Genomic DNA, 14626 nt, shown 5'->3' on the forward strand with positions numbered 1-14626 from the left:
AACTTCTCTACTTGCTTCCTAGAGTAAGGACTACATTTCACAGTGCTATCCAAAACCCATAATAGAAACATACACACACAAAACCAAAACACTCATACTGTGCAATAGTATTTCATGATATAATGCTTACTCAGGGTGATGCATTGAAATTTTTATTCTGTTCTATTTCATTTTTTGAAAACATGCTAATCATTTCGCGCTAAATTGTTTTCATTGTACACTAATAGTTTATGACCTCGGTTTGAAAATATTGCTTTATGTAACCAACCCTGTCCTGAGATTTACATAGATTGTTCATAATGCTTTCCTATTACAAACAATGAGTTTTTTGTTTGTTGGTTGGTTTTTTGGTTTGTTTTTGTTTGTTTGTTTTGTACTAAGGATGGAACTCAGGGTCACTCAACCACTGAACCACATCCCCAGCCCTATTTTGTATTTTATTTAGAGACAGGGTCTTACTGAGTTGCTTAGCGCCTCGCTTTTGCTGAGGCTGGCTTTGAACTCTCCATCCTCCTGTCTCAGTCTCCCCAGCCGCTGGGATTACAGGTATGTGCCCACCGCGCCCAGCTCAAACAATGAGCTCTTTTATGCATAATTTGTGACTATTTCTTACAGCAAGATCCCTGATTGTGTAATTGCTACATACTTAAAATTCTGATGAAGTGTAGGTGAATACCCTAGAAAACTAAATTCTAATCCTGGGTCTGTCACCACCATGATGTATAAACTTTGGGCAAATCCCTATCCTCCCCGGGCCTCAATTTCCCCATCCGTAACCTGCTGATTTCTACACCCTGGAGTCTGCTGTAAGTTGAAAGCAGATGCCCCACCCACCACTTGACTCAGCGCGGGCGGAACTTCTCAGCAAGCCCTTCTCCCCCTTTTCCGCTCCCTGGGAAGCAGCCCTGGGCTAAGGAAAAGGCAGGTCTGGGCAGTAGGGCGCAATGCTGGGCGGGGACGAGGGAGGGCAAAGGCAGGCCGGCCCCCTAGTAGGAAATGAGGCAGAGTAGGAATAACACTTTAAAAGCCTAACACCCTCTTCCTCCTGACATTCCCTGGCCTCTTTCTATCCTCTGCTGAACCTCTGCCTGTTCCCAGACAGCCTCACTTCTTCCCCCCGGCTGCAGCCAGCGGAACCCCCAGCCTGACCCCGCCGGGAGCCCAGGGGGGGATCAAGAACTTCAGGATGCTGACAACATTGCTGCCGCTACTACTGCTGCCTGGCTGGGTCTTTTGTAGCCAGGAAGCCTCAGAGGGTGAGTTGGGGGCATGTCTCCTGCCTGGCTTGGTTCTGGAGACTCTCAGTCTATCTGGGTACCTGGAAAAGACTAGAGGGGATCTAATCCCACAGCATCTGTGTCTGCAGCCGGCTGGATCTCTCTAGAGCAGGCAAAGTCCAGGGCACTGTTTTGTGTCCCAAAGACTTAACTGAAGTACAGTTAAGTCTCTGGGAAGGAGGAACTGGAAAAGCCTTGGGGAAATCAGAGGACTGGAAAAATAGGAACGGGACTGGTAGAGGGTGAAGGAACCAGCATCAGAGGGAGGGAGAAAGGACGTGAAGCCTGCAGAGGGAGAGCTGAGGGTGATAGAGATAAGGGAAAGTCTAGGGAAGATGGGAAGAGATAAGAAGAGCAATGGAGGGAATGGGACAACACTGGGAGAACTGACAGGCTGAGACAGGTGGGGCAGAAACCAAGACTAAGGAAGATGGAGGAAGACTGGGTGCAACTGATAAGGTGGGATTGGGGTGGGTGGTAGAAGCTGTGATCAATAGGAGAACTCATAGATATCAGGCTGCTCAAAGTGGCCCCATTTCAGCAGAAGAGGGGAGTTGTGGCCCTGTATTATAATTACACAGGAGCTCCTCCTCTCCGACAATCCCTATAGCTTCAATCACCCCCTCAGAGAAGAAGCAAATAATAACCAGTATTCAATGAACGTCTGCTGCTTAATACATGTACTGATTCCCCATAGTATCCCACAAAGTGGGTGATATTCTATGCATTTTACAGAGAAGGAAACTGGGCCACAGAGAAGTTAAGAACCATGTCTAAAGTTACTCACACAGAGACATTTATTCACACCTGCAGACACAGGGCACAACTTCTCAAATGCAAATGCAGACAAAACACATACACTAATTTCAAACCCACACTCATTCAAAAATTCTCTTGGCATCAACTCTGTGCCAGGCCCCTTTCTGGGTGCAGGAGACTCTCAGAGATAACCAGACTCATATGGTTCTAGTTATGGCTCCATAGCCTGGAGGAGTCCACTGAAGACAGTGTGTGTTTGGAGACTTCCACTTGGAATCCTAGAAATACATGCTAGCACAAAATGGTCTAGGACCCTGAAACAGATCCACGTGTCTGGGAGGATAAAAATGAGAGGGCAACTGAGCCAGATCTTGAAACATCAAGAGAAATTTGCCAGGCAGAACAACGGAGGCAGAGCAACTCTGACATGGTATTTACATGTCAACCAAAAGCATGAGGAACAGAAATAGTTTGATATATCTAAGTTCTGGGAAGAGGCCAGAAAATGCATAGGACCAGGTCACTGGACTTGTTCCTGTGGACAGGTATCTATGGGGAGGCAGCACAGCAGACTGACTTTAGTTCTGCTATACCATCTTAGCCTGCCTTCCATATACACTAGGGTTAATAACAGTCGCTACTCCATTAACTCCTCGGGGGAAGTCACAAATAAGATAATAATATGTGTAAAGCACAGTATCCAGGTCCTAATAATCACTTAATGGATATTAAACTATGATTATTTTTTATTATGAGGGGGAGGGATGTATCATTGGAGAACTGTGTGTGGGGGAGCATGCTGGGGATTGAACCCAGGGCTTTGTGCATGCAAGGCAAGCACTCTACCAACTGAGTTATATCCCCATCCCTCACTGGAGGCCTTTGAGACCGACTAGCTCTAATCCCTGGGTCAGGTGGAGGTCCAATCAGAAGGAATAAAACTAAGAAATGAGTGCAGGAGGATGAGGTAAGAAATTACTACCTGAGTCCACATTAGAATTGAAGAGGCCTGAACTAGGGCAGAGACATAGGAGACAGGTAACAGGAGACGGAATTGGGATTTTATTTTAGGTCAGGGTTTGATGACCAACCAAAAAATGGGGAGAGGGAGTAGAGAAAGGAAACCAAAGAAGGGTGTGTCTCTCAGCTGCAGGCCTCAGATTCCCCATCTGTTAAGTGAAGATAATAATCCCTGTCTTGTTTTCCTGGCTGGGTTATTGTCAGCATCAAAAACTGGGCACTTTATAGGGTCAAGTAGGTGGGCAGCCGGCCTTTGAGTAGGGAGTTATTATCTCCCGCTGCCAGCCGCCAGCTCCAACGCCAGTGTCCCTGACGCGCTGACGCTGCCCCCAGGTCCACAGAGCCTCCACATGCTCCAGATCTCCTACTTCCGCGACCCCTATCACGTGTGGTACCGGGGCAACGCGTCGCTGAGTGGACAGCTGACACACACGCTGGAAGGCCCGAGCAACAACGTCACGATCCTCCAACTGCAGCCTTTGGAGGATTCCGAGAGCTGGGCACGCACGGAAAGCAGCCTACAGCTCTACCTGAGCCATTTTCATGGCCTCGTGCGACTGGTGCATCACGAACGGAAGCAAGGCGTGACCTGTAAGTAGGGGGACGCGCCCGGGGCGGGGCCTGAGCGGTGGGCGGGCGGCCTCCACGGGAAGGGGAGGCGGGGCCTGAGGGAATTGGGGTGGGGCTTCGAGGGAAGGACCGTATTCTAGGGAGGGGATCTTGCTGGTGGGCATGGGCAACTGGGCGTGGCCTTTGTGTGGGCGGAGCTTCTTTGGGTCCTGGGTGGCATCCTGAGCCCAGGGAGATTGCTGGGTGGGAGCTGGAGGCTGGAGAGGAACCCGTGTTCTAGCTAAGAGGGCGCCTCATCAGACCCTCTTTTGGCTGGCGTGACCTCTTGGGGTGAACCCTGTTGGGAGGCAGTGTCCCTGACCCACCCTGGCCCCGGAAGTTTCACTGACAACTCCCCATTCCTTGCCTCCCAGTCCTCTTTTTTCCTTCACAGACCCCCCATCCTTCCCTTCACACAACCCCAACCTTTCCTCCTTAACTCTCCAGCCACCCATCCTCACAAACGCTGATGACTTTGCTCACGTGTCCCCCACAAACCTCCAAACCATTCCCCTCAAATACCCCAATTTCTTCTCTGGAAGCTTCCACTCCCATTCCTCGAAGTCCCGACTTCTTTCTCTAATAGTCCCCCTTTTCTTCATAGCCCCGGTCCCTCCTTACACAGCTTCCAGCAGTCTAACTCCAGACCCCTCCCATCTCCTCACAGCACCCCCCCCCAGCCTTTTTCTCCCTACAGCCCCCTACTATGTCCTCTTCCCCATGGTGGACAGCCCCCAGCACCTGGCTTCCTCTCTACACAGCACCCTAACCCTGAGTCCCTCTCTGCAGTTCCTCTCATTGTCACCTGCTTCCTGGGCTGTGAGCTGCCTCCCGAGGATTCAGAGGCCCGAGTCTTCTTTGAAGTGGCTGTGAATGGAAGCTCCTTTGTGAGTTTTAAGCCAGAGAAAGCCCTGTGGGTGGCAGCCCCCCGGGAACCCTCCAGAGTGGTCACCTTTACCCTGCAGCAGCTCAATGCCTACAATCGCACTCGATACGAACTGCAGGAATTCCTACAGCATACCTGTGTTCAGTATGTGCGGCAACACAAACAGATCGCCACAGACAATTCCAAAGGTACCAGGGTACGGGGCTGGTCCTGTATTGGGGAGGGGGCAGGTTCCCATCAAACTGATGGTACTGAAGGATGGATACCTTGAACAAGGGGCCTTGGGGCTGGTGGTAGGGGACAGAGCACACACAGTTTAAATCACTGAGTGAACTGGTGGCCCCTTTACTTTGGGACAGAAATCCTTTGAGGTTTAACTCAACCCATGGACTCCTGGGGCAGGGTGCATTCTTAAGCTAATTCTCTGCGTATTCTGCAGGGAGTCAAAGAGGCCGCTCCTACACTTCACTGGTCCTGGGTGTCCTGGTGGGCAGTTTCATCATTGCTGGCGTGGCTGTGGGCATCTTCCTATGCACAGGTGGACGGCGATGTTAATTACTCTCCAACTGCCTCTGAGAAAGAAATAGATTGATGAGGACTGGCAAGAGAAGGTTTCAGTCACATGAAGTCAGATAGACTCTACAACTGGGACACAATATCCCAGAAGGTTTGGAGTGACAGTTTCTTTCTTCTCCAAGATCTGCCCACCAAGGGACATGGAGAGGCTAGGGAGATAAAGTACTTGGTTTGTTAAGAACCTTAGAAGTGCTGAAGAGAAGGGGGGGCGGGGAAAGAACCTAACAACTTTCTGCATCATTGAATTGGTCTGAAAAATGAGTGCTTATCTATCTTTGTGGAAAACAGACGATGGAGTTGGGGCAGGGAGAGTCTATGGCCTGTCCTCCAAATAGAGATAGAATTGCCTGAGGTATTCAAAACACGCAACCAAATAAAACAAGTTGTCCACAACCAAAATAAATAACATTCAGTGTCTCCAGGTGTGTCCAATTCGGGAAGGGACATTGGTATGAAAGGAGTAGAAGGAAATAACCAGAAAAATGGTGGAAGTGTAAAATCCAAGTAATATGGAAGCAATGAGTTATTAATTAATCAATTAAATAATATTAATAAATTTCTTGCTTGTGTACAAGACATAATTTCCCCCCTATTTTATAAAACTTCTGGAATAGTGTCCCATACACCCTTGCTCCCACTTCCTCATCTCCCTCTCTTCAACCCACTTTGTATTCTGGCTTCTTCTATGAACTGCAGTAAGATCACTAATAGCCTGTAATTGTCAACTTCTCATCCTCCATGAGATCTGCAACATTTAACTTTATGAATTAGAGACCTCCTTTTTTACTTTAACTTAGAAGATACCATACTTCTAATTTATAAAAGCTGTTCTGGCCACTCTTTTTCAATCTCTTTGATGATGTCATCTTACTCAATTCACTCTGGACAACGTTGGCTTCCTTAGAATGCCACTTTTTGACTTCTCTTGTTCACCTTAAAACTATACCCTTCCTGAGTGACCTCAAATGCCATCTATCTGTGGCTTCAAATACCATCTATCTGTGGTGTGGTTTTCATGGAAAAGCTATATTTTCTTTAGGAGCATGTGTTTTGTCATCAGACGTAAGGTTTTTTACCCAAGCATTTAACTTCTTCAAGTCTCAGTTTCTTCATTCATAAAAGGTATAATAAAATATACAGAAAGATTGTAAGAAAAATAATTCCTACCTCATAGAGGCATTGTAAGTATTAAATAATGTATGTAGCATATATATTGTTGATAAATATAGCAATGGCTATAGACCTTCAAACCTCCTATTTGCCCTGATTCTTGAAAATCATCTTTACCTTAATATTTTACAGGCATTTCAGAGTCAATGTATTTAAAATTAAATTTATTAACTTTCTGCCCAAATTTGTTCTCTTTCTCTCTCTTCTGCTGTTTACTGTTAGTAGGTAATGTAATCAAATCATATAAATGTAGAGACCTCAGTGTTAACCTTTATTTACTCTCTCTTCTTTATCCCCATCTACAAAACACAGAATCTGTAGAATCCATGCCCTCTTTTTCACCCCAGTGCTATTTTCTTTTAAATATTTATTTTTTCGTTGTACCTTTATTTTTACTTATTTATTTTTATGTGGTACTGAGACTTGAACCCAGGGCCTCGTACATGCTAGGCAAGTGCTGTACCGCCAAGCCACAACCCCAGCCCCACCCCAGTGCTTTTGTTTAAGATATCATAATTCTGTCTCTGTGCCAGGCACAGGAGTGTGCCACCTGGTTCAACCTCCAATGAAGACTTGCTGTTCACCCTCAGGGAGTATAGCCAGTAGGGTGCCTCCTGCTGCTTTGGTGTAGCTGCTTTGTAGCTGCCTCAGCTACAAAAAATAGTCCTGAAAAAGATCATGCCCATCCTGGGGCTGCCCTCATCTGGCGACTGAGCAAGGAAGGCATGGGTATAAAGGTCAGCCATTTGGGCCAACTGCAGGACTACTTTGATGAGCAGTATTCACTCCAGAGTTCTCTGCCAGGTTGGCTGGGTCTTTGTTGGATCTACAATGCAGTTTAAGCTTCTTCATCAGCTCAATCCTGCTCCTTGTCCTTGGAAAACATATTGTCTCTCAAACCCTCAGTTTCTGCTTCCATTAAACTCAATGTGCGTATGCACAAGCGCACACAGGTGCACGGACCTCCCTCTTTCTCTTTATCTCTCCCTCTCCCTCTGTCTCTCAAAATTTTCTCAATATGTTGCCCGGACAATGTTGATACCCTCATCCTAGGTTTTCTCCTTGTCTCTAGTTTCTCTGTTCTAATACATCTTTCACATGGCAACAAAAAAACACAGATCTGATGTCATTGAAAAAAAATTTCCCATGCTTATTGACTTAATTTCAAAATCTTCAAATGACATTCAATCCCTGGCATAATTGGGCCCCAACTCAATTTCTTAATTTTCTTTTATTTTTTAAATATTTTTTTAGTTGTAGATGAACATAATACCTTTATTTAATTAATTTATTTTTTAGTGTGGCACTAAGGATCAAACCCAGTGCCTCACACATGCTAGGCAAGCGCTCTACCACTGAGCCACAACCCCATCCCCCACCCCCCAGCTTAATTTTATATTCTACCATTTCACTTTACCCAAATGTGTTCTGTTATTAATTTATTTTTAAAAATATTTTATTTTTTAGTTATATTTGGACACAATACCTTTATTTTGTATATTTATTTTTATGTGGTGCTAAGGATCGAACCTAGGGCCTTGCACGTGCTAGGCGAGCACTCTATCTCTGAGCCACAACCCCAGCCCCCTTAGTTATTTATTTTAAAAGCATATTTCTTTTTCTTTCCTTTTTTTTTTTTTTTTTTTTTTTTTGGTACTGGGGAGATTGAACTCAGAGGAACTCGACCACTGAGCCACATCCCTAGCCCTATTTTGTATTTTATTTAGAGACAAGTTCTCACTGATTTCCTTAGTGCCTCACTAAGTTGCTAAAGCTGGCTTTGAACTCATGATCCTCCTGTCTGAGCCTTCCGAGCCGCTGGGATTACAGGCATGAGCCACTGTGCCCAGCAAAAGCATATTTCTAAGTGGAAAAAATAATACAGCAGTAATGATACAGTTCACAAATAAAGAAGAAAAAAAAAACGGAAAGTCCCCTATTTTCTGTTTCTCCTCAAATCCTTACCCCAGAAGTATGCTAAGACACTCAGTTAAAAGCAACAGAAACCAACTTTGCAAACTTAAGAGTAAATAAGTATTTTGGAAGGTTATCAAGTAATCCTCAGAGCTGATGGGAAGATCAGCTAATCAACCCCAGAAAATAGAATCAGGGATCACAACCATGCCACAAGACTAGTCTAGTTATGGATACTACAGGGGGAATCACTGCCTCCATCACCAATGCCTGCTGCCATCTTAATGAGTTCTCCTCTGTCCCCTTTGCCTTCACATCATTTGTTAAAGATTCAAAGTCCTAAGTTGGAATGTCCAAATGACCACTCCTATATCATGTTGCCTGTGCCTTAGCAATAAGGTGGGGTGGAGAGTAACATTAGCTTCTCTTGTGGGAAGTTGGACCCTGTCTCCCATTAAGACTCACACAGAAAGCCTGGTGTTGGGGCACATACCTATAATGCCAGCACCTTGGGAGGTTGAAGCAGAAAGATCACAAATTTGAGGCCAGCCTTAGCAACTTAGCAAGGCCCTAAGCAATTTAATAAGACCCTGTCTCAAAATATAAAAACAGATGGGGATGTGACTCGGTGGTTAAGTGCCCCTGGGTACAATCCCCAGCACCATAAAAAAAATAAATAAAAAAAATTATTTTGGGGACAGGCATGGTGTTGCACACTTGTAATTAATCCCTGTGGCTCAGGAGGCTAAGGCAGGAGGCTTGTGTTCAAAGCCAACCTCAGCAACTTATAGTGAGACCCTGTCCCAAAATAAATAAAAAATAAGAGGATCTGGGGAATGTGGCTCAGTGGTTAAGTTCCCCAGATTTGATCTCTGATACCAAAAAAAAAAAAAAAAAAGTAAAAAAAAGCAGGAGAGCACCCCTGAGTTCAATCTCCAGTAAAAATCAATCAATCAATCAATCTTACACAGATAAAGAAGCTTCAAGTGCTGGGCAACCAAAAAACAACAACAAATAAAAACAAAACAGAGCTGGGGATATAGCTCAGTTGGTAGAGTGCTTGCCTTGCATGCACAAGGCCCTGGGTTCAATCCCCAGCATCACACAAACAAACAAAAAGTAAACAAACCTCTGAGTGTATTTACACTCCCATCAGTTGTGTATTTACACATTCAGTAAATGTTTATGAGTAACAAGTTTGTATTATGTATGTTGGAAACAAAATGATCAGGCTCTGGTCCTCAGGTACCTCATCTGGTGATTATCTGAGTTGGGAAGATAAAACATACAAATAAAAACAATACAAGGACAGGATGTCCTAATAGGATACAGGATCTAGGTTATACAGAAAAATATAATTTTTCTAATAACTGGAAAAAATGTACAAATAAAATGTTATGTTGTTATTTACTATTGTGGCTGTCATTTGCATATAGCTTCATAGTTTTGGGGTTTATCATTTAATGTTTTCTGAGATCTTGTGAGATACACACATTCTTCTCACTTTATATTAGGAAATATGCTTACTGAGAATAAGCAAAGTAAGTGGCAGAGCCAGGATTTAAACCCTTTCTTTGTCTTCTAGGATTTATGCTTTCTTTCTTTCATCTTCAACCCCTCTTCCTTTCTCAAAAAAACTGAAGAATTCTGGAGAGAAAAGGAGAGTGGGATTTGTAGATAGGTAAGATATAATGATGCATAGATAAGAAAGGTAGATAGAACAGCTTTAAAAACACCAAGAGTTAAGGAAAAGCCAAGCAAATGTTATGAAGGATATCTAGCCCAGTGTGACTGGTTATTAGAAGAATCGTGGGACATGGTGGAAAAGATAGGGTAAGGGTTCATAGTATTGGTCCTCTAACCTCTAATGCAGGAGGGTTCTTCTTTGGTTATTCACAAGCTGGGAATTGCTACAGATCATTGGACAGTAAGCTGTAGAAGGATTCTTTCCTCTTCAGCTGTGCTGTAAAAAGAGGACTTCAGATAGGTAGAAACCTGCTGATCTCAAGCTACAGGGCTTGCCCTAGACACTAATCTAGATCAAGGCTAGACTAGGCCTTATCCCAAACAAGGAGCAAAAGGTAAAGCAGAGAGCTGGAGTTGTGGCTCAGTGGTAGAGTGCTTGCCTGGCTTGTGTGAGGCCCTGGGTTCCATCCTCAGCACCACATACAAAATAAATAAAATAAATGATTCATTGACAACTAAAAAAATATTTTAAAAAAAGATAAAGGAGAAGATGGAAGAAGCAAATCCATGGAGGAGGAAGATCCTGGAGTGTGAGCCAGAGGTACAGGCTCTCAGCTGTCATCTTAACCTTCTTTCATTAATGTAGCCACCACATTAATTCAGGCATGCACCAGCTCTAACCTGGACCAGAACCACATCTGATGCTCCTTTAGATCCCTCACAAAGGTGCCATCAAATTGCTCTTTCTAAAGCCTGCCAGTCTTCTGTCCAGAATTCTCTAGTTCTGCTGTTCATAAAATTCTAACTTCTTCATATGGAATTCAAGGCCCTCCACAATCCAGCACCAACCTGTCTTTTCTGTGGCTTCATCTTCAGCCCCTCTTCCTTTCTCAACCTACCTTTCTAGCTGCTATTCTTGTTTTCCCAAACAAACCACGTCCTTTCAGCTGTGCGATTTCATGTCACATTCTTTCCTCTCTCTGGCAAACTCCTATACATCCTTTGAAACCTAGTTCAAATGTCATTTCCTCTGTACAGTCATCCCTGATTTCTCCCACCCATAGTTCTACATTCCCCCCTCTACTATCCCAAAGCATGTTTCACAGTCTCTGGTATAACATCATAACATCATTACCTTGTATTGTAATCATTTTTGTCTTCTCTTCTGAAGTGTGAACTTATCAAAATGTAAAAATTATATCACTTAGTCCAGAACCAATACAATAGCTGCTTAATACAATTGGGAATGAATATTCAGGGCATCTTGGGGAATCTTTCATTCCATGCTGTTTGTAGGTATCAACCAATATGTTTGACAGAATGAATTAATACATGGGTAAATAAATGTGGCCTGAGTTGTGGTTCTGATTCTGCCATCCTCTGGCTGTGTGACTTTGTACACTCATTTTACCTCTCAGATTCTGTTTTCTCATCAAAATGAGAATAAAATTCTAGACCTGCTTATTTCATATTGCTGTTTTATGAACAACATAAGATAAGGTATATGAAATCAATCTATAAACTGCAAAGCACTATGCAAATATAAGGGGTGGTTGTTATTATTAAAAAGCAAAAGCTTAAAAATAAATAGCTCTGAGGCACATTCTGATAAATTAAGGTATATATTATAATCCCTAAATTAACTACCAAGAAAATAATTTAAAAATATGTCTTTAAAAATCACTAAAGGTGGGCTGGGGTTGTGGCTCAGTGGTAGAGAGCTTGCCTAGCATGTGTGAGGCATTGGATTTGATTCTCAGCACCACATGTAAATAAATAAAATAAAGGTCCATTGACAACTAAAAAAACGTTTTTAAAAAATCATGAAAGTGATGGGCATGGTGCCACACGCCTCTAATCCCAGTGGCTGGGAAGGCTGAGGAAGGAGGATCATGAGTTCAAAGTCAGTCTCAGCAACTTAGTGAGGCACTCAGCAACCCTACCTCTAAATAAAATATAAAAAATGTCTGGGATGTAGCTCAGAGGTTGAGCACCCCTGGGTTCAATCCTTAGTACCAAAAAACCAAAATCATTAAAAGTATCAAAATGGTTCACTATAAAATATCTATATCATACCAAAGAATGTAGCAAAGGGAGAAAAGAAGAACAGAAAAACATGAGACATAGTAGAAAACCAAAAGAAATATGTCCACTATACATCCAACCCTATGAATATTACATGTGAATGGATTAATAATCTAATCAAAAGGTATATATTGTCAACTGAACAAAAAACAAGATCCAACTGTATGTTGTCTATAAGACACACATTTTAGAATCAAAGATACAAATAGATTAGAAGTAAAAGGATTTAGAAAAATATGTACCATGCAAATAGCACTATCAAAGAACTGGAGTGACTATACAAATATCAAATATTACACTTTAGACCAAAAAAAAAATTTTATGAGTGGTAATAAAGGCATTTATAATAAGAAAAGGGCCACTGTATCAGGAACATATAATTATAAATATATTTGTTCCCCAAAATGGAGCAAAAAAATTGGAAGAATTGAAGTCAGAAACTCAATAATAGAAACTTCAGTACTACATTTTCAGTAGTGGCAGAAAATCAGTAATGATGCAGGAAATTTTAACAACACTCTACATTAACGGGACTCTGACACATCTGTAGAGTGCTCCATCCAACAATGGCAGAATGCAGTCTTCTCAAGCACATACAGACCATTTTCAAGGACAGCTCACATGTTAGGTCATGAAACAAGTCTCAATCATTCAAAAAACTAAACACTAAGGATATATTTTCCGACTACAATGGAATTAAATTAGAAATCAACAACAGAAGGGAACTGGGGAAATTCACAATGTATGTAAATAACACAGTACTTAGTAACCAATGTGTCAAAGAAAAATAGATAATCTAGAAAATAATTTGAGGTAAATAAAAATGAAAACCACGACACCCAGAAATGTATGAGATGTAGCTAAATTATAGAAAGAGGGAAATGAAATACCTGGAATAAAAAAGAATAAAAAAAATACCCTAATCTTCTGCCTGAAGAAACTAGAAAAAGAGGAGAAATTATACCTGAATCAAGCAGAGAAGAGAATTAACAAAGATTGGAGCAGATAAATGAAATAGAGAAAAGAAAAAATGATAAAGAAAATCAACAACCTAGAAGTTGGTTCTTTGTAAAGATCAACAAAATTGATAACACTAGCTAGACTGAGGGGAGGAGAGGACAAATTATGAAAATCAGGAATTAAAGGAGAACCTCCCTACTGACATTGCAGAAATAAATAGAATTATAAGGGAATACTCTACGCCCAGCGTGGTGGCGCACACCTGTAATCCCAGAGGCTCAGAAGGCTGAGACAAGAGGATTGAAAGTTCAAAGCCAGCCCCAGCAAAGAGTGAGGCGCTAAGCAACTCAGTGGGATCCTGTCTCTAAATAAAAGACAAAATAGGGCTGGGGATGTGGCTCAGTGGTTAAGTGCCCCTAAATTCAATCCCTGGCACCAAAAAACTAGATAAATAAAAAATAAAAATAAAAATAAGGTAATACAGTAGCTATATGCCAACTAATTAGATAGCTTAGAGTAAACAAACAAATCACCAGGAAGGCACAAAATTTTGCATAGATTTAGAATAACTAGAACAGAAGGGAATTGGGGAAATTGGTCATTATAACACTTCCTACAAAAAGCCCAGGCCCAAACTATTCCACTGGTGAATTCCACCAAATATTTAAAGAAGAATTAACTGCAATCCTTGATAAACTCTTCCAAGAAATAGAAGAGGAAGAAACAGCTGGATATCAAATGGAATCTCAACCTCATACTACACACACAAATTAACTCAAAATGAATCAAAGACATAAATATAAAATCTAAAACTATAAACCATATAAAAGAAAACCTAAGTGTAAATACTGATCTTGGATTGGGCCATTGTTTCTTAAATATAATACAAAAGAACAAGCAGGGGCTGGAGTTGTGGCTCAGTGGCAGAGCATTTGCCTAGCATGTATGAGGCACTGGGTTTGGTTCTCAGCACCACATATAAATAAATGAATAAAACAAAGGTCTGTTAACAACTAAATATGTACGTGTGTGTGTGTGTGTGTGTGTGTGTGTGTGTGTAAAAGAACAAGCAACAAAAGAGAAAGAAATTGGACTTAATCAAAAGGAACTATCATGGGGCTAGGGGTGTGGCTCAGTGGCAGAGTGCTTGCCTCCCACATGTGAGGAACTGGGTTCTATCCTCAGCACCACATAAAAATAAATAAACAAAAATAAAGATATTGTGTTCATGTATAACAAAAAAATGATACTATCATTAAAGTGAAAAGACAAAACACAGGATAGAAATATTTGTATATGATATACTGGATAAGGGTATAGTATCTGGAATATATTTAAAACTCTTACAACTCAAAAATAAAAAGACAGATATAAACCAATTTTTAAATGGTCAAAGGATTTGAACAGACATTTCTCAAAGAATATATGCCATATGAAATAAACATTTGAAAAGATGCTCAACGTGATTAGTCATTAAGGAAATACAAATCAAAACTACAATGAAATATCACTTCACACCATCAAGAATGTCCACAATAAAAAAGACAGGAAATAACAAATGTTGGCAAGGATGTAGAGAAATTGGAACCCCCACACATTGCCAGTGGAATGTAAAAGTTAAACATAGAATTATCATGTGACACAACAATCCCACTATTAGTATGTACCCAAGAGAATTGAAAAC

General features: G+C 41.9%; 1 protein-coding gene across 1 annotated transcript; it reads left to right on the top strand.

Moving 5' to 3' along the window:
• The first annotated feature begins 1001 nt into the window (after positions 1-1001).
• Positions 1002-5726, top strand: Procr (protein C receptor). Its single transcript, XM_026383283.2, has 4 exons — positions 1002-1256; positions 3390-3647; positions 4455-4739; positions 4991-5726. Exons 1-4 carry the CDS (start codon positions 1187-1189, stop codon positions 5104-5106), a joined length of 729 nt encoding a protein of 242 aa, XP_026239068.1. The 5' UTR covers positions 1002-1186; the 3' UTR covers positions 5107-5726.
• The last annotated feature ends 8900 nt before the right edge of the window (positions 5727-14626 follow it).

The sequence above is a fragment of the Urocitellus parryii genome, chromosome 6, assembly GCF_045843805.1.
Source record: "Urocitellus parryii isolate mUroPar1 chromosome 6, mUroPar1.hap1, whole genome shotgun sequence".
In the NCBI taxonomy this organism is placed as follows: domain Eukaryota; kingdom Metazoa; phylum Chordata; class Mammalia; order Rodentia; family Sciuridae; genus Urocitellus; species Urocitellus parryii.

Excerpts from the sequence above, each read along its gene's own strand:
- Procr (XM_026383283.2), top strand. The coding sequence starts at position 1,187 with ATGCTGACAACATTGCTGCCGCTACTACTGCTGCCTGGCTGGGTCTTT. Across the intron at positions 3,648-4,454 it reads ACGGAAGCAAGGCGTGACCT|TTCCTCTCATTGTCACCTGC; the intron begins GTAAGTAGGGGG and ends CCCTCTCTGCAG. Across the intron at positions 4,740-4,990 it reads CGCCACAGACAATTCCAAAG|GGAGTCAAAGAGGCCGCTCC; the intron begins GTACCAGGGTAC and ends CGTATTCTGCAG.